At 42.6% G+C, this 24,927-nt stretch overlaps 1 protein-coding gene across 2 annotated transcripts; it reads left to right on the top strand.

The window, feature by feature from the left end:
• LOC120719783 (C5a anaphylatoxin chemotactic receptor 1-like) lies at nucleotides 1–21,741 on the top strand. 2 transcript variants are annotated; one of them, XM_040009256.1, is made up of 2 exons: nucleotides 1–203; nucleotides 19,640–21,741. In XM_040009256.1, the coding sequence occupies exon 2, from the start codon at nucleotides 19,652–19,654 to the stop codon at nucleotides 20,684–20,686; it is 1,035 nt and encodes a 344-aa protein (XP_039865190.1). In that variant the 5' UTR covers nucleotides 1–203; nucleotides 19,640–19,651; the 3' UTR covers nucleotides 20,687–21,741. The 2 variants fall into 2 exon arrangements, with proteins under 2 accessions (XP_039865190.1, XP_039865189.1); XM_040009255.1 differs by lacking the exon at nucleotides 19,640–21,741 and adding an exon at nucleotides 397–1,905 and having other exon boundaries at nucleotides 140–203.
• The last annotated feature ends 3,186 nt before the right edge of the window (nucleotides 21,742–24,927 follow it).

Raw genomic sequence — 24,927 nt, 5'->3', positions numbered from 1 at the left:
AAAAACGGCATTTTTACATTAACCAATTTTTTTGATTGCAGTCACCAAATGTACACTCACATGCAGAGGACTTGTACTTTTAGCAGGAATCTTGTGCAACTGTGTTTGCGTGGGGTGGGGTGAGAATATAAAGCACAGAAGCAGACCAGCTCTACAACTTCCTCTCAGTGGTGATAGAGCAACACAAACAGGCTGAACAGTTGGTGAGTTAATACTAAAGTATTAGTTTGAATTTAAAAAACAAACATTAGCTTTTCTGGATTGAACTGTATTATTTTAGTGAATCATGAAAATCTTTTCGATGAAACATTTGTCACAGATATTGTTGAATGAATCATTCTCTCATTCTAATGTTAATTTTATGCACGACACTAATCTATACCCTATACTTCACAGTTGTAAGGAATCATGGATTACAGTGATGATAATAACACATTTCCTGATGATAATTACACATTTCCTGACATTATTGAGTCTGTGACTCCTGAGATTCAGCCGATCCAGATAGTGGCTCTGGTCATGTACAGCCTTGTGGTCCTGCTGGGTGTGCCTGGAAATGCTGTGGTGGTGTGGGTGACGGGGTTCTGCATGTCCCGCTCTGTCACCTCCCTCTGGTTCCTCAACCTCGCTCTGGCTGATCTTCTGTGCTGCCTCTCCATCCCCTTGCTTATGGTCCCTCTGGTCCACGACGATCACTGGCACTTCGGTCCACTGGCCTGCATGCTCATCAGAGGCCTGTTTTACTTGGTGATGTACTGCAGCATCCTGCAGCTGGTTGTGATCAGTGTGGATCGTTTGTTGCTGGTCATCAGACCCATCTGGTGTCAGAACCACAGGCGACCCAAACAGGGTGCTTATGGATGTGTTGCTGTGTGGGTCCTGGCCCTGATAGGCAGTATTCCACAGTTTGTGTACGCCAAGGAGATTAAGGCAGGTGATGAGAAGAGAGAGTGTAGGATGGAGTACACTGTAGACAGTGCCTGGCCTGTCTCTGCTTTTCGCTTCCTGATTGGATTCATTATTCCTTTCCTGGTTATTCTAGTTTGTCACTTGGTGGTTTTCAACAAGACACAGAGGGGAATGACACGAGGTCGGACCCGGTCCAAGAAAACCCTGAGGGTCGTCATCGCTGTGGTGCTGAGCTTCTTCTTGTGCTGGATACCTCTGCACATTGTGGATTTCCTCATACTGACCACCCCTCGGGTTTCCTCTGCGAGCCCCAAACTTCACCTGGCACATGTTGTAGCGCTCTGCCTGGCTTACTTCAACAGCTGCATCAACCCTCTGCTCTATGTGTGTCTGGGTCAAAGCTTCAAAGACAGCATGAACCGCTCACTGCGTAACATCCTCCACTTCATCAGCGAGGACCCGACTACCAAGATCAGCATCACCCATATGGACACCAAGAGCACCAGTAATGGCAAGGAGATGACAGAAATACGATTGTGTACTGACTCTAATACACAGACAGGACTGGTGTAATATAACAATTTCCATCACAGTTGAAGTTTCACAAAAGAATAAGTAAATTCTGCTGGCCTCGGCTTGGATATGAGCCATTAGATTTGACTTGATTTATATGAGCAAAAAAAGGTCTGTGGATACAAATACCCTGCCTTCACTTTTCACGAGTTACTAAGATTTTTTTCTGGTTAAGTTCGGTGGTAAGTAAATATGTTTTAAAGAATCGTTAGAGGTTTCAAATGTGGAACCGTTACTCATTCTGCAACATTTCTGTGAAACATCACGTCTTATGCAACAAAATTCTTGGCACTTCTAGTTTTTTCTCTCACAAAAGGAATATTTTAGATTCTATTAAGGTATTTGTTTTTTATCATGTATCGTTTGCCTTTTTGTCATGTTTTTGTTCAAATTGTTTGACAGAAATAAAATATATACACAGAAGTTTGATTTCTTCACACCTGTAATTACAGAAAGGTGCAGTAAGTGTTATTTTCATACACCACAAGAGGAAGACACACTTTACATCTCTGAAGCTTCATTTCTTAAGGTTAAAAAACAGGTGGACCTTATGATTAATAACCTGTATCATATAAGTGTATTGGACACTACATGTGGCCTACTGTGGCTGCTGTAGGACAAACATGTTTCAAACATGTTTCAAACATGTTTTCTGAGTGCATAATACTATTTTTTTTACCCACTGACAAACATTTCAAGTCCTGCTAAATTGTGATAAGCAGAAAATCGAGCAGCAAAATGTAAAACTGCCTGTTTCCATTTAATAACACATTAATAACCTATTAAGAAGTGTGACTATTACCTGGAAATATCTCTGGTAGTTTCTGTGTAATAAGCAAGAAACAGAGCTGCAAAATGCAGAACTGCCTGTCTCTATTTAATAACAACTAGCTGATTAAAACAAACATTAGCAAGTCTTTAATGAACTGGAAAGACTTATACAAAATGCAAATTATTAAGTTGAAAGGAATAATACATATGAATATATTAGATTTGTATAGAAGTGTAGAGGACCCTCTTAGGAAAGAAAGTGGAACTTATTATTAAAATGTCCAGTACATAAAAATAAGATGCCATCCATGTTCTTCTGCTTGTCTAATTCAGGGTTGATTGACCTCTAACCACCCAAACATCCAGCCTCTCTAACAGCAAGTAGCACCAAGCTGCCAGCTTCCATATTGCTTCCATAATTTCATAGAAGTGCACGATGCACGATTATAATTTTTGCACATAGTAAAACAATTAATTCTGTCATGGGCCTGGGTCTGTGACCCGGGGATCATGTGTTATTTTTTGAGTTTAATGAATATTATGAGTTTTATTCGTCCTCCTTAATCATTTATGGTTGTGGTGTGATCTGCTCCTCGTTCCTCGTTCCCCTGTGTGTTGTTGTGTCAGTTTTGCTGCCCCACCAGGTCTGGAGAGTCCCTGCCTTGGAGCCAGCCACACCTGTGATAATAACTCACCTGTTGCTGATCTGCCTAATCAAGGGGCTCTACTTAAGAGAGCAGTGGAGCAGCAGTCGGCACGGGATCGTTAAACTAGAAATACAGTTAGTGCGGAGCTCGGGTTTTCAATACTTTCTTGTTGGAATGGTTAACGTGTTTAGTCGGCCAGTGGATGGGGCAGTACTCATTGTGGCATCTCTTGTTTCCAGGGTGATTACGGAAACGTGTGGAGGGAGCAGTACACAGTTGAACACAGGCACCGAGGAGGACAAAGCACAACCACGCATCACGGACAGGAATCACGGCACGGGGAATTGGGAAAGCACACACTGTGGACTGTTGGCACTGTTTTCTGTGTAAATAAACTCACTTTCTCCATTCTAAAAGTCCAGCATTTGGGTTCTCCTTCAGCCAACCCTGACAAATTCTTTTTTTCCCTTTTCTGCCCCCCCAAAAATGTTAGAATTACTTGGGGGGAGGGGGGGATAGCTATATTTTGAGCACACCACACCTACAACTCCTTGCCTAGATTTGGCATTAACAGATGCCACTGATGTTCAAAAACGGCCACAAACCATTAGAATAAATACAGGGGTAGAGAATATACAGTTCATATGTTACAAAAGTTCACAAGGACTGAAAAAAGCCCCGCCCCCTAACGGCTAAACCTTCCGGAAAAGTTTAGCCTTGGCTCTTATCTAGTAGCTAGCAAGTTCATAAACCTAGTGCTAAACTGAGAGAAGGCACAAAAACAGTTTGAATAAGAGTAAACATTTTCTCACCAAATTAATCACAGCAATGCCAAAAATAGTCTCTCCAGTTGCACCTAGGTTTATTTATGGCATTTTCAAACCATATCATTTTATGCTTCCGCTGAAGGGAGACTGTCTTTTGTCTATTTCTCTGTAACATTTATTGATAATTAAATAGTATGAAATAATAGCTGTGACAACACGATCTGGCTATGGACTATGGACCCTGCAGATCCAACCCGGACGGCTGTCACGATGCAGGGTGCGATATTTGGTAGCCAAAAGCAATCAATCCAGTACCTTTTGGCTCAGTGAAAATCCTTGTTACAGCCAGGTTAAGATTCTTACAGCCATCCAAGAAGCCCAGTGGAGCTCCCACATTGGAAGCTGCTGCAGCTGCACCTATACCGCCACCTCTTCTAGAGACAGCCACTCCTATTCCCCAAGGCTCAGCCATGTTTTCGTTTACGCCCTGTTTCCGGGGCGCTGCTTCCCCTGAGCCAGAGCCGTTTTCTGGGGAACCAGGTAGTTGAGCCAGGTAGTTGTAGAGGGTTTCTACCTACTCCGTCAGCGAGCCTGCCCCGGAACTGATGTATCTGTAGATCGCAGCTATCTTTGGAGGAGAGGGGGTGACGCTTTCGGTCTTGTGCATGTTTTTGCTGAAGTCTTCAGTAAAGACAAAGCACTCACCTTACCTCTCCACAACCCTTGCAATTGTGCAATACGGTTACTTCTGGTTTCTAGATTTTCTGGACAGGTTTGTTTATCTGGATGACTTTCTGATCTTCTCAAAAAACCCCACTAAACACCATGCTCATGTCTGTGCAATGCTCCAGCGATTCCTTGAGAAGAAACTCTACATCAAAGCAGAAAAATGTGAATTCCACTCTAACTCTGTGTCATTTGTTGGTTACGTTTAGTGGTTGGTTACCCCCTACATCCTTGCAGGGGGGCAGGTGATGGAAAGGCCAATTCCCACCTCCAGGAAACACCTACAGAGATTACTTGGGCTTGCTAATTTCTACCGTGGCTTCATTTGTAAGTACAGTCAGGTAGCAGCACCTCTCACATGCCTCACTAAGCTCTCTTTCACCTGGTCTCCTGAGGCCGATGCCGCTTTTGCATAACTCAAAAACTATTTTCCAAGGCTCCAGTCCTGATTCACCCAGATGTCCATTACCCATTTATCATAGAAGTTGATGCTTCTGATGTTGGGGTTGGAGTAGTGCTTTTACAAAACACCCTCCAAGCTCAAACCATGTGCCTTTTTCTCTCGCTGCCCTTGTCCCACAAAAACAAAATTATGATGTGGGGGACAGGGAGCTCCTGGCTGTGAAACTTGCATTGGAGGAGTGGTGGCACTTGCTGGAGGGTGCTGAGCATCCCGTTGTAATTTGGATAGATCATAAGAATCTCATGTATCTTCACTCAGCCAAGAGGGTAAATGCTCATCTGCACATCTTTATTCTTTAACTCTTTCAATGTTTCCATTTCATATCGACCAGTTTCCCGTAACATCAAACCGGATGCGCTCTCTCTGCAGTTTGCCCACAGCATGGAACCGGAAGAGGCTCCTTCCATCCTTCCTGCCAACTGCAAGGTGGGGGCGGTCATGTGGGAGGTGGAGGAGGAAATCAATTGGATTTTGGAGACGGAGCCTGACCCAGGCACAGGACCTGACAATTCATTCCAGCTGCAGCTCGCTCTAAGGTCCTGGATTCATAAGGTGAAGTTTGCATGCCACCCAGGAAGAGGTAGGACTAGTTCCCTAATTAAAAGACATTTCTAGTGGGACACCCTGGAAAAGGATGTCTGAGAGTATGTGGCTGCCTGTCCAGTATGTGCACACAACAAGTCTAACACTTAACACCCAGCTAGGCTTTTACAACTGCTCCCTGTGCCATGGTCACGTATCATGCTCGTCACCTGTCAGCTGACAAAAACACCATACTCACCATCATTGACAGGTCCTCCAAAGCCGCCCACTTTGGCGCCTTAGATAAGCTTCCCACTACCACTGAAACTACTCAAATTCTGGTTTTTCAGAGGACATTTTCATTTTCAGAGGACTACCTGTAGAAATAGTCTCCGACCGTGTCCTGCAGTTCACCTCATGAGCCTGGAAGGCTTTCTGCACCGCTCTCAGAGCCAAACCTTGTCTTAGTTCTGGTTATCATCCCCAAACAAACGGTCAGACTGAATGGTTAAATCAAGAATTAGAAACCATACTCCGCTGCATGACCTTACGTGGTCCACCTGTCTGCACTGGGCAGAATACGCTCATAATTCACTCACATCCTCTGCAACTTGAGTAGCTTTCCATTCAACACCATCTACAGCGTTGTCGACGAGCTTGGGATCAGACTAGGCAAGCACTACTCAGGTCAGTCAACTGCCAACACCAGTATGCCTATCAACGCCGTTCAATTGCTCCAGTTTACACGGGGAGACAAAACGTATGGCTGGCGGGCAAGGACATTCCACTCAGGACTGAGTCACGCAAACTTTCACCACAGTATACTAGCCCATGGTGACGGGGGGGGGGGGTACTGTCATGGTTCGGGTGACTGGCAGAATTTTTCTGTAGAGCTGCAGACATCACTTTGAAGAGGTAACATGATGGGTTTATGGAGGACCTGAAATGGTAATTTCTCAGAACTTGCGTTCTGCCAGCAGTCAGGGCTTGACAATGCACCTGTGCAGGTGTAAACTTTACAGGGTCAGCAGGCAAACTGGTCATTTTAGTTAATATCAGTGGTAAAGAACAACATGCTATTTACATTTCTGTGGTAGATTTGAATGTAGTGTGATCCAACATGTTTTCTACCCTTTAAAGAAAATCAAAACATGGCATAACATAGTATGGTTTTCCAGTTATCCTTTCCTCCCTGCTCTTCCCTTGCCTTCCTCACAACAGTTTCTTTTCCTTTGGCCTGTGTTGTTCGGCACTGTAGCAATCAGAAGGCCTGTCTGAAGGCCAATAAAAATGTGCAACAGATTTATTTTCCCAAGTGGAACATTACAGCTTTGCCATACTGGTCCAATTGATTGATCTTTTAATTTATTTATTTATTTCCACTTTTAAGTAGGGCTGTCAGCATTAATGCTTTAACACGGCATTAACGCTTTAACGCTGACAGCCCTACTTTTAAGTTATTACTATCGGAACAGATAGCATTTCTATCAGCTCAGCAAACACACAAACTGTTTGCGTGCTGTTTGTCTCACAGTGTGTTGCTAGCTAAAGCTCCAGCTGCTGTATTTCACAGGAAGAAAATAGAAAGAGCTAAAGTCATTCAGAGATGGAGCAAGATAAGAAAGAGGTCAGGAGAGGAAGAAGAGCGGTTATATTTAAAGGTAATGACTTCTCGGTGGTATTTGATAAACTGGAAATTTAAAGCTTGCATGTACAGTGGGGCAAAAAAGTATTTAGTCAGCCACCGATTGTGCAAGTTCCCCCACCTAAAATGATGACAGAGGTCAGTAATTTGCACCAGAGGTACACTTCAACTGTGAGAGACAGAATGTGAAAAAAAAAATCCATGAATTCACATGGTAGGATTTGTAAAGAATTTATTCGTAAATTAGGGTGGAAAATAAGTATTTGGTCACCTCAAACATGGAAAATCTCTGGCTCTCACAGACCTGTAACGTCTTCTGTAAGACGCTTTTCTGTCCCCCACTCGTTACCTGTATGAATGGCACCTGTTTGAACTCATCATCTGTATAAAAGACACCTGTCCACAGCCTCAAACAGTCAGACTCCAAACTCCGCCATGGCCAAGACCAAAGAGCTTTCGAAGGACACCAGGAAAAGTATTGTAGACCTGCACCAGACTGGGAAGAGTGAATCTACAATAGGCAAGCAGCTTGGTGTGAAAAAATCAACTGTGGGAGCAATCATCAGAAAATGGAAGACATACAAGACCACTGATAATCTCCCACGATCTGGGGCTCCACGCAAGATCTCATCCCGTGGGGTCAAAATGATCATGAGAACGGTGAGCAAAGATCCCAGAACCACACGGGGGGACCTGGTGAATGACCTGCAGAGAGCTGGGACCAAAGTAACAAAGGTCACCATCAGTAACACACTACAACGGCAGGGAATCAAATCCCGCAGTGCCAGACGTGTTCCGCTGCTGAAGCTAGTGCATGTCCAGGCCCGTCTGAAGTTTGCCAGAGAGCACATGGATGATACAGCAGAGGATTGGGAGAATGTCATGTGGTCAGATGAAACCAAAGTAGAACTTTTTGGTATAAACTCAACTCGTCGTGTTTGGAGGAAGAAGAATACTGAGTTGCATCCCAAGAACACCATACCTACTGTGAAGCATGGGGGTGGAAACATCATGCTATGGGGCTGTTTTTCTGCCAAGGGGACAGGACGACTGATCCGTGTTAAGGACAGAATGAATGGGGCCATGTATCGTGAGATTTTGAGCCAAAACCTCCTTCCATCAGTGAGAACTTTGAAGATGAAACGAGGCTGGGTCTTCCAACATGACAATGATCCAAAACACACCGCCCGGGCAACAAAGGAGTGGCTCCGTAAGAAGCATTTGAAAGTCCTGGAGTGGCCTAGCCAGTCTCCAGACCTCAACCCCATAGAAAATCTGTGGTGGGAGTTGAAAGTCCGTGTTGCTCGGCGACAGCCCCAAAACATCACTGCTCTCGAGAAGATCTGCATGGAGGAATGGGCCAAAATACCAGCTACTGTGTGTGCAAACCTGGTAAAGACCTATAGTAAACGTTTGACCTCTGTTATTGCCAACAAAGGTTATGTTACAAAGTATTGAGTTGTATTTTTGTTATTGACCAAATACTTATTTTCCACCCTGATTTACGAATAAATTCTTTACAAATCCTACCATGTGGATTCATGGATTTTTTTTTTTTACATTCTGTCTCTCACAGTTGAAGTGTACCTCTGGTGCAAATTACTGACCTCTGTCATCATTTTAGGTGGGGGAACTTGCACAATCGGTGGCTGACTAAATACTTTTTTACCCCACTGTAAGTCCTTATGTTTTTAAATCAGATACTGGATGTGGCACTATGTTTTTTTGTATCACGAAACATGCTGCAAATCAAACTGAGGCAGACTAACTGCTATTTAAAGGTTGCTTGAAAAACTTTGCAGGTTAGTGCAGAGAAAAGAACAGTGTGTGACTGATACACGGTGGCTGTGGTGCTCATGGTCAGACTAAAGATGACTTTTAGCTGATAATACTGAGATTCATTGACTGAATTCCACCAACATACAAACTTTATACCATCTAGAAAAAAAGACAGTATGAACAGTGCATTGTTAGAGCAGAGGATGGAAATCAGCCAGGACAACTCATGAAACATCTGCTGACATCATGCTGAGTTCAGTTGTGTCCATCCACAAAGAGCAGCAGATCAGCTGATCACAGCCTCTACACTAAGAAAATCTGCAGGAGCTCTCAGTAGAATTTATTTTCAGTCGTGTTTCCCCACACTGAGCCATTACAACCAAATTTAGGGTTCCCCTGCTGAATGCAACTTTAACCCCTGACTGTGCTCATTTTCCTGTTTAGATGCAAAGTCATCCTCAACAATGTAGGCAACATAAACTAGACCCATTTACCCATTTACTTTCTTTAAGTGCATTTCAGATGCTGTACTTTTTAAGAGGCTCTGAAATGTACTCAAAGAGTAAAGAAGTTTAATCTGTTTAATACTTCAACTTTTACTGGAGTATTTCTTAACACTAATAACTGAACGACTTGTACCGAATAGCTGTACTTTTGCCACCTCTGATCACACCAGATATGCAAGTGGATGAGATCATTAGACTTGTAGTCAAGACCGCCTAAACCAAGACCAAGACAATACCAAGACCAGATGGTATCGAGACCAAGACAAAGTTGAGACAAGACCGAGACAAAAAAGTCTTTAAACTGCAGCCAGATGCTGCTTCGTTTACGGGTGTCAGGCATATTTATGTGTTTTTGTGATGCACTCGCACAGCCCTCCTCACCGCTGTCTGTCTCACTCACTTACTGAGAGGACAGACGCACACTCCACTTGACTGCCGCGTCTCTCACCCTCTCTGTTTTTCACATAATGATATTATCCTATATCCTCGCATGTGATTGGCCACAATATGGAGGGATTGGAGCATAGCTGAGCCACTGTGTGAGAGCTGAGCAGCGAAAGGAAATAAAGTGAGGAGCCGGCTCTCGCTCAATGGCAGTCGACTCTGCTGATTTACTACAAAGCATTCTCTAAGCACGGCTCTTAGAACTGATGCTTTTGCGCGTGACACATTATCAAACGTTGAACGCAAAAATATATAAATATTCTGAAGTAGAGTCAATGTCAGCAAAAATCTGATAAATACGCAGTCTAAATGAAGGTATTATAAATTCATCTTTACTCTGTCTTCTTGAAAGGCTTTCTGAGTTTTTGTACATGCAGCCAGTAAAAACCCTGTAGAAATCACCAGTTAATCTTTGCGTATTTGCTACTCCTCCATCGAAAGTCTCATCAATAAAATATGAATCATAGAAAAGACATGAGAGATGAAATAATATGATATTAAGAACAAAATATATTGTCCCTTAACAAGCCTATTTAATCTGGCAAGCATCAGCATTTAGCATTTGAGAAGGAAGTTGCTGATGAATGTAAACCTTGAGTAAAGGGACCTCTAGTGGCTGTCAGTGCCCGTACAGGTAAACACTGCATTTGTTTTAATGAAGAGCTTAAATTTTCTGTTTAAAACCAGGGAAACCAATATAAATAGGTCTATGACTTAAAAAAATAAACTTTAAAATAACCTTATCAGAAAGACTTTAAAAAAACAAAAACAAAAAGATCAAGAGACTGGCTTCTAATCACCAATGTTACTTAAATGCGATCTTTGGCCTGAATCTAGTTCTACATGACACTAAAATCAAGAGGTTTTATCCTGTGCACAGTGCCACGGCCACTCAGCACAGTCACATTTGAAACAACAATAATCTGTTAAAAGCTACATATTATTCTTACAATTATGGGCTATAATTGTAACCCATTAAGCTTTAGCACTTACCCTGGTATAGAAAAATTAAAAACACACACACACCATTATTTATTTATTGATTGTTTTTTTTTTTTTCAATGTTTTGTCAGTTGAAGCCAATTGAAGTCTATCTAATAGTGCCAAGTTACAACAGGCACTTCAAAGCTCTTTATACTGTAAGGTTAAAACCGCACAGTATTAAAGAGAAACCCCCAGCAATCAAATGATCTCCTATGAGTAAGCACTAAGGCGACAGTGGGGAGGAAAAACTCACTTTTAACAGAGAGAAACCTCCAGCAGAACCAGACTCATAGGAGCAGCCATCTGCTGCGACTGGCTGGGGGATAGTTGTGATGTCATTATATGTTAAGGATATTGAATTTCATGTGAAAATGTTGCTATAGCAATTGGTGTTTGTTTGCTAAAATTAGTGATTGAACAAATTAGATCTTTTCATGCCGAAGAATATTATAAGTGCAATTGTCAATACATGGAAGAAAAAAATTATAACAATTGCACAACAATGTGCACGTAAGAATCTTTTCAGTGTAGGAATTAGGGATGAAATTCGTCTGTGGGTCTGGGGAAACATACGCCGAGTAATTGCCAAACACATATTGAACAATAAGGTAAACGGTACTCCACAAATAGTAAGGATGGGCCTGATGACGAAAAGTACTCCTTGTCCCAGAGACTCAACTGGAGCTCTAATAAATGAATACAAAGCTGAAAGGTTTCTGTAAACTCTGGAAAAAATACTTGCATTGCTCGTTTGTTCATTCTCCTCAGATCTGTTAATATCTGAAGGTTCTGGAGGGTAAACATTGAATAAGTCAGTGCTGTAACTGTCACTAGTTGAAGTGTCTTCATCAGAGTTGTTCATATAAACAGTGGTTGTAGGAACCTCAGCTGTTTCAGAAGGTGACTGTTCATTTTCATGTATATCTACAGAAACACTGTCTGTAGGAACCTGTGTTTCACTGGTGGGAGACTGTTCATCTTCAGAGTTGTTCATATGAACACTGGTTATGGGAACCTCAGCTGTTTCAGAGGGGGACTGTAAGGAAGAGGACTCCCTTACTGCATTTATGTATATTATATGTATAGCACTTTGGAGCACACTGTTCACTTTATTAAAAGCACCTTATCAAGCACTTTATGAGCATTGCACTTTAAGCATGGATTTGCACACAAGCAGTTTAAATATTTATTGTCTATTTATTGGGAATTTTAAAATCAGTTGGTAGCCTTATTTCAGATCCTGCACAGCTGCTCCTCGTCAAGGAATGTGGTGGTTGTCTGTCAGGAGAGAAGAATGGTGATTGAGATTGTGATTAAGGTTTACCAATAAGGAAAACTAATGCAAATGTGTGTGTGTGAAATCTAGGGAAAAGTGTTGCAAATAAGTGTTTGTAAGTTAATGATTACTCACCTTTCTTGCCTGTGTCCTCTTCAAGGTGTTTGGGCAAATGTTTCCCCGGGGGTCCAGACACCATTTAAAGGTTCCGGGAGAGACCATTGGTAAAGAGAGTGTGGTGAATCTTTTTGTGCTTGGGTTTCTGGGTTTTTATAATATTGGGTTTTGTGTAACATTAAAGTGTGAAATATTTATTAATATGTAAATGTGAAGATGTATTTATTTATTCTTATTGATATATTGTATACTGTGGTGGAAGGTTGGGATTTAAGAATTTACCTGAGAGTGGAATAATGGTTGAGTCTGTGACAGCTGAACATATTTAAGGCTGCCAGTTGTCATTAGAGGTGGATTTTTTGTGCTGTGAAGAAGCTCGACAAGTTAATTGTTGTAAGGCGAGCCATATAGCAAATAAATACTTTGTTCCACTATACTTGCCTTGGTCTGTCTCACTGTGTTTCCAGCCGCTAAGGGCCGCCCTGTTACAAGTGGTGTCAGGAGTGTGTCACTCATGCCACAGTGAGAAGATGATGACAAGAGGTGGAAGAAAGCCAGGCCAAGAGGAGCAGCCTGATGAAGGAGTTGGAGCTTCATCTGAGCTAGAGACCATGGCAGCAACAAGCCCTGAGGACAAATTGGAGGAGTTAACAGGGTTGGTGAAATCTCTTATGCGGTCTCAAGCAGCCAGAGACCAAAAGTGGGAGAAGGATTTGTCACGTCAGGAGCAAAGGTGGAAAGGCATGCAGCATCAATTTCAGCAAATCCAGCTACAAGTTAATGCTGTAACTGATAAGCCTGACCCGCCAGAGGCGCCAGCGCCCCCTACAACATCTGAAGAACAAGAACTTGGATTCAATGGTGAAGACGTTCCAGTGGCCAGTGGGTCCAGGTCTTTAATTGAACCAAAACTTTTTCCTCTGTCACCAGAAGATGACATTGAACATTTTCTGACTACGTTTGAAAGAATGGCAAATGTGTGTCGATGGCCCAGAGATGAGTGGGCTATTCGCCTGGTTCCCCTGTTGACAGGTAAAGCCCGCACAGCCTACATTCTTATGGATTTAACAGACTCTGAGAATTATGATAAGGTGAAAGAGGCAATTCTGGCAAAATATGAGATCACTGCTGACACCTACAGACGCCGCTTCAGATCTCTGAAAGTTGAGCCATGTGAGACGCCACGTGAACTTTATGTAAGATTGAAAGACCTGTTTTCAAGATGGATTAAACCTGAAAAATCAACTGTAGAAGAAATATCTGAGCAGATAATTCTGGAGCAGTTTTTGAGAATGGTTAATCCAGAGCTGGAGATTTGGATACGTGAGCATGACCCGAAGACTGCAAAGGAAGCAGCTAGCCTCGCAGAGGTTTTCACTTCAGCCAGAAAAGGAAGCAAGAGCACCTACTTCAGTCGGGAGACCCACTACGCCCAACCAAGTAAGTCCATTGGGGGTGAACAGGGTTCTGGTCAAGTTCAGGCTAGAAATCTTTCTAGTTCTAGGCAGCTCCCTTCTCATAGACCTCACAATGTGAAGAAATCCTTTAAGTCTTCAGTTCAGGATATTAAATGTTATCACTGTCATAACTTTGGCCATACACAACAATTTTGCCCTGCCCTTAATTCAAAACCATCTCTTTTGTGTGCAGTTCCAAGACCAGCCACAGAGCCGGTAGGAAGGAAAGCTTGTACTGTCCCTGTTTTAATTAATGGGCGTAAAGAGGAAGCTTTGCTTGACTCTGGGTGCTTTCAGACTCTTGTACATTCTAGCATAATTTCAGGAGAAAAGCTAAGTGGGGTTGGGGCTACAATAAGTTGTGTGCATGGAGACGAACACAGGTACCCCACTGCTGAGGTTTACCTGACAGTAGGAGGTCAAACCTACTTGTTAGTGGTAGCTGTGGTTCCCAGTTTGCCATATTCAGTGATACTTGGTAATGACATCCCCACTCTTTTTGATCTAATACATCAGTCAGATTATGACCCTCAAGTGAGTGCTGAGAAAGACATTCAAGGCTTAAGTGATGAATCTGGAAGCTCACTTCCTCTAGATATGACAGTTGAACCATTTACACCCTGTCATGTAGTCACAAGAGCACAAAGTGCAAAGGAAATGATGCAAGAACTACCCTTTTTTGAGGAGTCTCTCGAAACGGAGCCAGGGAAGATTAGGAAGTCTAGGGCTCAGAAAAGAAGAGAAAAGTTCAAAGGCTCAGGGGAAAAAGGTACAGCATTGTTCCCTAAGCCAAATAACCAACTTGAGTTTGATGTTCCCTCAGATTTAGGTGCACTCCAAAGAAGCGACCCTACTCTAAAACCCTGGTTTGAGAAGGTAACAGAGGTAGAGGGGGCTAGTCAAGGTCAGGTAAGCTGTCTTGCAGATACTGTTTACTTGCTTAAAGGAGGCATCTTGTACCAGAGAAAGGGGAAGTGCGAAGCTGTGGCACTCCCACAACAGTTCAGAGACAAAGTTATGGATTTGGGTCATTCAATTCCATGGGCAGGTCATATGGCTTTTCACAAAACACTGAATAGGATCAGCAGCCGTTTTGTTTGGCCAGGGATGTATGTCCAGGTTTCTGAGTTTTGCCGTTCCTGTGAAAAATGTCAGTTGACCTCAGGCAAAGGAGTAGCGCGAGCCCAGTTGCAACCACTGCCAATTATTGAAACACCATTTGAGAGGCTAGGCATGGATATTGTGGGCCCTTTAGAGAGGAGCTCCACAGGTCATCGCTACATATTAGTCATATGTGACTATGCAACACGGTTTCCTGAGGCCTTCCCACTCAGATCAATTAAAGCTCGTCACATTGCTAATTGTCTTCTGCAGCTTTTCTCTAGGGTAGGCATACCAAGAGAAATTCTGACGGACTGTGGAACGAACTTTCTATCCAAGTTGTTGCAGCAGGTTTATAAGCTGTTAGGGATAAAGGGACTTAAGACCACCCCGTATCACCCCCAAACGGACGGGCTAGTGGAGAGATACAACCAGACTCTCAAAAGTATGCTGCGCAAGTTTGTCTCTGACACAGGTGCTGACTGGGATCAATGGCTGCCCTACCTTCTGTTCGCCTACCGGGAGGTCCCGCAGGTTTCCACTGGCTTCTCGCCTTTTGAACTTTTATACGGTCACCAAGTGAGAGGCCCCCTGGATCTGCTTAAGGACTGCTGGGAGGAATCCAAAGCAGAGGGCGAAAACATCGCAGCCTACGTCATCACCATGAGAGAGAGGTTGGAGAAAATGGCATCATTGATGCAAGACAACATGAAAGCTGCACAAAAACATCAAAAGACTTGGTATGATCAGAAGGCCAGGGATAGGGTCTTCCTTCCAGGTCAGAAAGTACTGTTATTGCTTCCCACCAGCGATAACAAGTTGCTGACAAAATGGCATGGACCATACGAGATCGTCAGACAAGTGAGTAAAGTCACTTATGAGCTGAATATGCCAGAAAGAGTTAAAAAATATCAGACATTTCACGTGAACTTGTTGAAGGAATTCCACAGCCGACAAGAGCCGGTCTATCAGTTACTGGTGCGTTCAGTTAAGGATGAGGAGGTGACTGAGAAGTTCTTTCCAACTAACATTCAAGTTTGTGCTTCAGTTGACCTTTCTCATTTGTCTCCTACTGAGCAGGCGGATATAAAACCACTCGTGGACTCACAGCTCTTTCGAGAAACACCAGGCTTCACATCACTGGTTCAGCACAAGATACGGGTGAAGGAGGATGCACCCGTTCGACAAAAGAGCTACAGAATTCCAGAACGGTTGGTGCCAGTGCTGCAGAAAGAAATAAAACTGATGTTGGACCTGGGAATCATTGAGGTGTCAAGTAGTGAGTGGTGCAGCCCGATTGTTTTGGTACCAAAGAAAGATGACACCCTGAGATTCTGTATTGATTTCAGATATTTGAATGCAGTATCCAAGTTTGATCCCTACCCAATGCCCAGGGTGGATGACCTGTTGGAGAGAGTTGGATCAGCAAGGTACATTACAACACTCGATCTGTGTAAAGGATACTGGCAAGTGGCTTTGGCGCCAGAAGCGAGAGAGCTGACAGCCTTCAAAACTCCGTTTGGTATGTACCAATTTAAAGTCATGCCATTTGGGCTTCAAGGTGCACCAGCGACATTCCAACGATTAATGGACCATGTACTGAGAGATGTGTCAGCATTCTCTGCAGCATATCTGGATGACGTGGTGGTGTACAGCCAGTCCTGGGAAGAGCATGTCATTCACCTACAGAAGGTGCTACACTCCATCAGAATGGCTGGACTGACTATCAATCCCAAGAAGTGCTCCATAGCCAAGAGAGAAGTGGAGTACTTGGGCTTTGTGGTTGGCTCTGGGAAGATAAAGCCGCAGGTTGGGAAGATTGAAGCAATTCAGTCCTTCCCAGTTCCGACAACAAAAAGGAAGGTGAGAGGTTTTCTGGGTCTAGTAGGCTGGTACCGGAAATTCATACCTTCTTTTGCAGAGCGATCCACTGTACTTAATAACCTCACAAAAGGCTCAGCCCCTAACAAAGTGTGTTGGACGGAAGACTGTGAGCGAGCATTCAGAGACCTCAAGGAAGCAGTTTCCACACATCCAGTTCTACACAGTCCAGACTTCAACAAGCCATTCATCTTGCAAACTGATGCTTCAGGAGTTGGCCTTGGTGCTGTCCTTCAGCAAGAGGTGGATGGTGAAAGAAGGCCTGTGGTGTTTCTGAGTCGGAAACTACTCGACAGGGAGACGAGGTACTCGACAGGGAGACGAGGTACTCGACGGTGGAGAAAGAGTGCTTGGCCATGAAATGGGCTATTGAGGCCTTGAGGTATTATCTTCTGGGACGTCACTTCACTCTGGAGACTGATCATCGTGCCCTCCAGTGGTTGAACCGCATGAGGGATGCGAATGCCCGCATTGCAGGATGGTACCTGTCTCTGCAGCCTTATGACTTTACGGTCCAGTATAGGCCAGGGAAGTCAAATGTGGTTGCTGATTGTTTATCTAGGATGACAGAGGACTGAAGCACTTCGCGCTTAAGAGAGGGAGGAGGAAATGTAAGGAAGAGGACTCCCTTACTGCATTTATGTATATTATATGTATAGCACTTTGGAGCACACTGTTCACTTTATTAAAAGCACCTTATCAAGCACTTTATGAGCATTGCACTTTAAGCATGGATTTGCACACAAGCAGTTTAAATATTTATTGTCTATTTATTGGGAATTTTAAAATCAGTTGGTAGCCTTATTTCAGATCCTGCACAGCTGCTCCTCGTCAAGGAATGTGGTGGTTGTCTGTCAGGAGAGAAGAATGGTGATTGAGATTGTGATTAAGGTTTACCAATAAGGAAAACTAATGCAAATGTGTGTGTGAAATCTAGGGAAAAGTGTTGCAAATAAGTGTTTGTAAGTTAATGATTACTCACCTTTCTTGCCTGTGTCCTCTTCAAGGTGTTTGGGCAAATGTTTCCCCGGGGGTCCAGACACCATTTAAAGGTTCCGGGAGAGACCATTGGTAAAGAGAGTGTGGTGAATCTTTTTGTGCTTGGGTTTCTGGGTTTTTATAATATTGGGTTTTGTGTAACATTAAAGTGTGAAATATTTATTAATATGTAAATGTGAAGATGTATTTATGTATTTATTTATTCTTATTGATATATTGTATACTGTGGTGGAAGGTTGGGATTTAAGAATTTACCTGAGAGTGGAATAATGGTTGAGTCTGTGACAGCTGAACATATTTAAGGCTGCCAGTTGTCATTAGAGGTGGATTTTTTGTGCTGTGAAGAAGCTCGACAAGTTAATTGTTGTAAGGCGAGCCATATAGCAAATAAATACTTTGTTCCACTATACTTGCCTTGGTCTGTCTCACTGTGTTTCCAGCCGCTAAGGGCCGCCCTGTTACAGGGACTGTTCGTTTCTTTCCTCGCTTTCAGGTATCAAATTTAATCTTTGTTCCCTTGTGTTTTCAGGTTCAAACAAGAATGCCCAGTCGGGTGTATTATACCGGTCCCTCGAATCCACAAATTGTTTTGATGTGGGTGATTGTTCTTTTTCATCTGTGTTTAGAGAAACACTGGGTGTGGGAACCTCAGCTGTTTCAGAAGTGGGTGGCAGTTCAGTTTCACTAGTAGGGGAGGTAAATGGTGCTCGACCAATATTAAGGATTTGGCCGGTGACATAAGTTACTCCTCGGCTCACAGACTCAACTGGAACCATAATAAAGGAAGAAAGAGCTGAAAGGCTTGTTTGAGCTCGGGAAAAAATTGTTTCTCCTTCCTCTTTTTGAAGACTTCCTCTAACAACATTATCATTGTCCTCAGATCCATCAAATTCACTGCTTGTGGGAACCTCAGTTGTTTCAGAGGTGGGTAACTGTTCATCTCTGGAATCAATAATCGGGAAAACGGGCCCATCATCTTCAAAATAATATTCTGTACAATCAAAGACATCAGTATCTGAAGGAATTGTATGACTGTACCGGTCTCCTGGGTCGGGATTATCACAGACATCACTACTTGTAGGAACCTCAGTTGTTTCAGAGGTGGGTAACTGTTCATCTCTGGAATCAATAATCGGGAAAACGGGCCCATCATCTTCAAAATAATATTCTGTACAATCAAAGACATCAGTATCTGAAGGAATTGTATGACTGTACTGGTCATTTGGTTGGGGATTTTCGGGAACCTCAGGTGTTTCAGAGGTGGGTAACTGTTCATCTCTGGAATCGAAAATCGGTAAAAGGAACCCATCAGGCTCAACATAACAGCTGTCAAGCTCCTCAAAGCCATCTGTGTCTGAAGAAGTTGTGCGGCTGAATACTGAGCGCCGCATTTCATTTTGTTTAAATTTGTTTTCAACGCTAGGTGCAGTTGTTGCCTTGCCTAATGATAAAGAACCTATAGCGAAACCTTTAGACGACTTTTAGAAGGTGCAGTTGGTGCAGTGGTTGTTACCTGAGGAGTATTTAAGCCCTCACATGCCTTTAATCTTACACTTCAAAGGAAAACGTTCTGTGACGTCACAGTAGGCGCTCCTTTAAGTCACAGTAAAGGACGTCACAGTAGGCGCTCCAAAGCCCGGTTAGAACTTTCACGTTCAGATATTGTTGGTAAATGGTAAATGGCCTGTATTTATATAGCGCTTTACTAGTCCCTAAGGACCCCAAAGCGCTTTACATATCCAGTCATCCACCCATTCACACACACATTCACACACTGGTGATGGCAAGCTACATTGTAGCCACAGCCACCCTGGGGCGCACTGACAGAGGCGAGGCTGCCGGACACTGGCGCCACCGGGCCCTCTGACCACCACCAGCAGGCAATGGGTGAAGTGTCTTGCCCAAGGACACAACGACCAAGACTGTCCAAGCCGGGGCTCGAACCGGCAACCTTCCGATTACAAGGCAAACTCCCAACTCTTGAGCCACGATCGCCCATTGTTGAATGAATCATTCTCTCATTCTAATGTTAATTTTATGCACGACACTAATCTATACCCTATACTTCACAGTTGTAAGGAATCATGGATTACGGTGACTATAATTACACATTTCCTGATGATAATTACACATTTCCTGACATTATTGAGTCTGTGACTCCTGAGATTCAGCCGATCCAGATAGTGGCTCTGGTCATGTACAGCCTTGTGGTCCTGCTGGGTGTGCCTGGAAATGCTGTGGTGGTGTGGGTGACGGGGTTCTGCATGTCCCGCTCTGTCACCTCCCTCTGGTTCCTCAACCTCGCTCTGGCTGATCTTCTGTGCTGCCTCTCCATCCCCTTGCTTATGGTCCCTCTGGTCCATGACGATCACTGGCACTTCGGTCCACTGGCCTGTATGCTCATCAGAGGCCTGTTTTACCTGGTGATGTACTGCAGCATCCTGCAGCTGGTTGTGATCAGTGTTGATCGTTTGTTGCTGGTCATCAGACCCATCTGGTGTCAGAACCACAGGAGACCCAAACAGGGTGCTTATGGATGTGTTGCTGTGTGGGTCCTGGCCCTGATAGGCAGTATCCCACAGTTTGTGTACGCCAAGCAGATTGAGGCAGGTGACGAGAAGAGAGAGTGTAGGATGGAGTACACTGTAGACAGTGCCTGGCCTGTCTCTGCTTTTCGCTTCCTGATTGGATTCATTATTCCTTTCCTGGTTATTCTAGTTTGTCACTTGGTGGTTTTCAGCAAGACACAGAGGGGAATGACACGTAGTCGGACTGGATCCAAGAAAACCCTGAGGGTCGTCATCTCTGTGGTGCTGAGCTTCTTCTTGTGCTGGATACCTCTGCACATTGTGGTTTTCCTCATGCTGACCACCTCTCGGGTTTCCTCTGCGAGCCCCAAACTTCACCTGGCACATGTTGTAGCGCTCTGCCTGGCTTACTTCAACAGCTGCCTCAACTCTCTGCTCTATGTGTGTCTGGGTCAAAGCTTCAAAGACAGCATGAACCGCTCCCTGCGTAACATCCTCCACTTTATCAGCGAGGATCCGACTACCAAGAAGAGTATCACTAATGTGGACACCAAGAGCACCAGTAATGGCAAGGAGATGACAACAATATGACTGTGCACTGACTGTAATACTTTTGCAATAGAATAATCGTTTCGCAAAAGAATAAGTAATTTCTGCTGACCTTGGCTTGGATATGAGCCCTTATATTTGACAGTAAAATAAATCACTTGTGTATAAGTAAAAAAGGTCTGTGGATGCAAATACTCTGCCTTTACTTTTTGAGTCAATAAGATTTTTTTTTCTGGTTAAGTTGGGTGGTAAGTAAATATGTTTTCAAGAATGTTTTAAGGTTTAAACTTATTTCAAATAATTACAAAACAATGCAGTAACGTCCAGTTGTGCAAGTGTTCTTTTCATTAATCACAAGAGGGCGAAACACTCTTCTGATGCTCAGTTGCTTAACTCTTTCCCCTTTCAAAGCCTACTTGGTTCCCTCTTGAGGATCTTTTATATTTCAGGCCTGTTACCCTTGGGAAGATATTCTGATGGTGGTGTGTTGTGACAATGAGACTGGAGTAGAGGCAAGACTGAAATGGTCTGGACATGTGCAGAGGAGGGACAGTGGATACACTGGACAAAGGATGTGGAATATGGAGTGCCTAGCAGGAAGAGAAGAGGAAGGCCTAGCAGATTCATGGATAAAGGAGGACAGGAGGGCTTGTGTGACAGAAGCGGATGCTTGGAATATGGTGAGATGGTGGTAGACCTCTGCTCCAGTGACCTCTAAAGCAAGCAGCTGAAAGCAGTTGTGGAAAAGACCTAAACAGTGTTGTCAAATGATCAGACAAAGAGTTCACAGACTGTGCTAGAAAGACTCTTCTGGGGACCTGTCAGGCATTTAGCAATATGTGAAGTTAATATATACACAGTTTTTTTCTTCTTCCTGGTATAACGTAATACACTTCCAGGTTAAATTTACTTTGTGGAACCACCTACTTTGACTTTTACAAGTAAAGCCACAAATGTAATTCACTCAAGTACATCCACAGGGTCTTGACAATTTAGGTGTCACAGTTTAGGTTTTCTTTTGTCGTTTTACAGCAGGGGTGTCAAACTCCAGGCCTCGAGGTTCGGTGTCCTGCAGTTTTTAGATAACACCCTGGGTCTACACACCTGAATCAAATGATTAGTTCATTACTAGGCCTCTGAAGAACTTCAAGACATGTGGAGGAGGCAATTTAGCCATTTAAATCAGCTGTGCTGTATCAAGGACATCAAAAACCTGCAGGACACCGGCCCTTGAGGCCTTGAGTTCGACACCTGTGTTGCATACATTGTACAGGGTCAATCTATGGGGGTTTTATCCATGATTAGATTTAACTAATATATAAAACCTGGTGTGTGGTGGATAAATGCCATTGCTTAAGAGAAGTTTTTATCAGTTTTTGTCAAACTTATAAAAACATGAATGAAGACTGTGCGACCAATATCCTGAAATAATGTTTAAAATGGAAACACCATTAGTTTAGTTTAAAAAAATGCATGAACAACAACATTTTCTATTGAATTACTGTATATACTTCAGATTGTCTGCACACCTGCTGTTCTATTAGCAATACAAAACTGTATTTTTTTTTTTAATTTATAGCTTGGATTAAATTTAAGTGAGGTTGCAAATAAAAGACTTAGATCATTAGAGTAATTTACAAATAATGTATTAACTAAAAAGTCTTAAGGACAACAAAACAAACTTTTGGTTGGGCAAGAAATGCAATTAAAAGAGACTCACCAGGCCATGAAAGGGTTGTTCTGAGAATATATAGACTGAAAAGATTAAATATGAAGCATATTGCCATGTCAACATCAATAAAAGTAACTGTTATTGGACTTGTGGATGTGATATTGGATTTGTACTATTGTGCACTATTGTATTGCACATTGACAAAGCCTATTCTATTCTATTCTATTCTAGATATATCAGAAACACAAAATTAGAAGAAAAAGATCTGTCTTGGGAGGATTTTCAGCTATAACAGCTTCAACAATTATTGAAACACATTTAAAAACTCGAATATAGACTGGAAGACTGTGTGACATCATATTCTCCTCTAACATTGAGAACAAATACAACACATGTATTGACTAGTTATAGCATAATAACATTTGTTAACTTGAACATTAACACTCAAAAGGGTGTTCAAAGGAGAAACATTTCCCTTATCTGAATCATTGTTACGTTTGATAGTTTTATGTTGTCATGAATATGAGATCTGCTGTAGCACTGTGTCTTACAGTTGGGAACATGTTAAGGTTTAGTCTGGCAGGAGGAAATTGACCTGTCATCAACAACTGAAAGATAACTGAGCTCAATTACACTGTCACATGGCACAGTAGACTAAATAGATGTAATTAAATGTGGAGAATTTAGTTCATTTACTTTGGTAACTAAACACACGAGAGTTAACATGTGTGGACGGTGGGACAAATGAATTCTGACAGGATGCTTTTAGAATCTGCTCTACCAATCTAATAAAACTAATGCGGTGTAATACAACAGGCTTGCAATAAATTCTTGCTTTGTGGGAATTGTTATGTTCAGTCACTGAATTTCTTGATGTGTGTGTTGGTCTGGCCACTTTGGTTGATTTGCTTTATTGATTTGATTTGTGAAAATTTGTGATGCTCAGCGATACTGGTTTATACTATTAAGAATTTTTTTACCATTATGTTGATACTCTAGATTTATGAAAATGTGATATTTAGTAGAGATGGCACGATTCCACTTTTTTATGTCCGATACCGATACCGATATCATAAATTTGGATATCGGCCGATACCGATATGAATCCGATATAGTGTGTTTTTTAATCAATAAAACAGTTTTTTTAATATCTTGTTGCTTTTTGTATAAGTTCATACTCAAGTTAAAAAAACCCCCAAAAAACCCCCACTAAAGCTATTCTGTTATACCTGTATGCAAAAAATGCACTGCACCCAAAATATTTCATACTTCAGCAATACTGATCAATCTAATAAACTTAAACCTACTCCATCCTCCCTATTCTGGTATTTTAAAGAGTAAGCGACCTAACTAATAGGGCTCTAAAATTCCCAGCAAAAACAAAAAACAAAAAACGAAAAAATAAGGAACCACCCCCCACCTTCCACCTCATGTTGCTTAATCGACGTAATCAACTTTAATTTGATGCAGTGTGAAAAAAAATGCACAGAAATAAATTATTTTTCAAGAATAATTAAATAGATTCAACATCTTTCTTCAACAAAATTGCAGACTGCACAGATGGTACCTTCCCAAAGGAAAAAGTACTATAGCTTACTAGGGTATATTAGACATAATAGTTACTATATACAGTAATGGACTTCTATTCATTTTACATCAGATTAAAACTTTGGGTGTAAGATTCAGATAATTATTTAATAAAAGCTAGACATTTTAAATGAGAATAAGAAAGAAAAGTATGTCTTTGTGCCCCCTTCTCCCTGTTCATGCCCTATCGCCCCCCCTGGCTAAACTTTGCTAGATCCGCCCCTGCACAGTTACCAGCCGTCAGCTACGGCTGGTAACTGTGCAGGGGATCCTGGTCTAGAAAGTAATATTAAATAAATTCTAACAACAGATTATCAAGCTTAAACGTGCTGCTGTTATTCAGCCGCTGGTTTCCTCTTTCTGGTGCAAAGTGGGAGATAAACAAACAAGAGAGACAGACTCGCGACAGAAAAGCCGATCAGCTGATCACTGATCAGTTTCATGATTGAAGTAGCAGCAGGAGATGGAGGGGGAGGGAAGAGGCAGTCGCTCCATATATCGTTTGTTAAGCTTAATGCAGGAATGCTTTACAAACATTCAGAGATGAACTTACACACTTGCTTTACTTCTCTCTGGGATCACTTCCTCGGAGATGAAATGCCGGATTGGTAGCAAGGCTACAAATACACACAGCCACTCCATCATGTGAGCACACTGCTCCAACGTGCTAAGGTTATGAGGAGAGTTACGCCGTGTCGAAAGTTTTGTGAGGTGCTTTTTTGATATTTAATGGATCGGATTACATTTTTTATTTTTCTCCGATATCCGATCCAGTAATTTACGTCAGTATCAGACCGATACCGATATGTAATATCGGATCGGTCCATCTCTAATATTTAGTATGATGACCCCCTATGAGCAACCACTTGACCACAGTGGGAAGGAAAATCTCCCTTTTAACAGGAAGAAACCTGGCAGAACCAGGCTCAGTGAGGGGCAGCCATCTGCCGTGACCAGTTGGGCGTGAGGTGAGAGAGATCCCCCTAACGCTTATTTACATTGCAAAAGAATTAGGCTTTTCGGG

The sequence above is a fragment of the Simochromis diagramma genome, unplaced genomic scaffold (genome assembly GCF_900408965.1).
Source record: "Simochromis diagramma unplaced genomic scaffold, fSimDia1.1 OVJJ01000344.1, whole genome shotgun sequence".
NCBI classification, from domain to species: Eukaryota; Metazoa; Chordata; class Actinopteri; order Cichliformes; family Cichlidae; genus Simochromis; species Simochromis diagramma.
Note: the sequence above shows the minus strand (reverse complement) of the source record. Positions and strands in the feature narration are given on the sequence as shown.

Coding starts and splice junctions, on each gene's coding strand:
- LOC120719783 (XM_040009255.1), top strand. CDS start 409: ATGGATTACAGTGATGATAATAACACATTTCCTGATGATAATTACACA.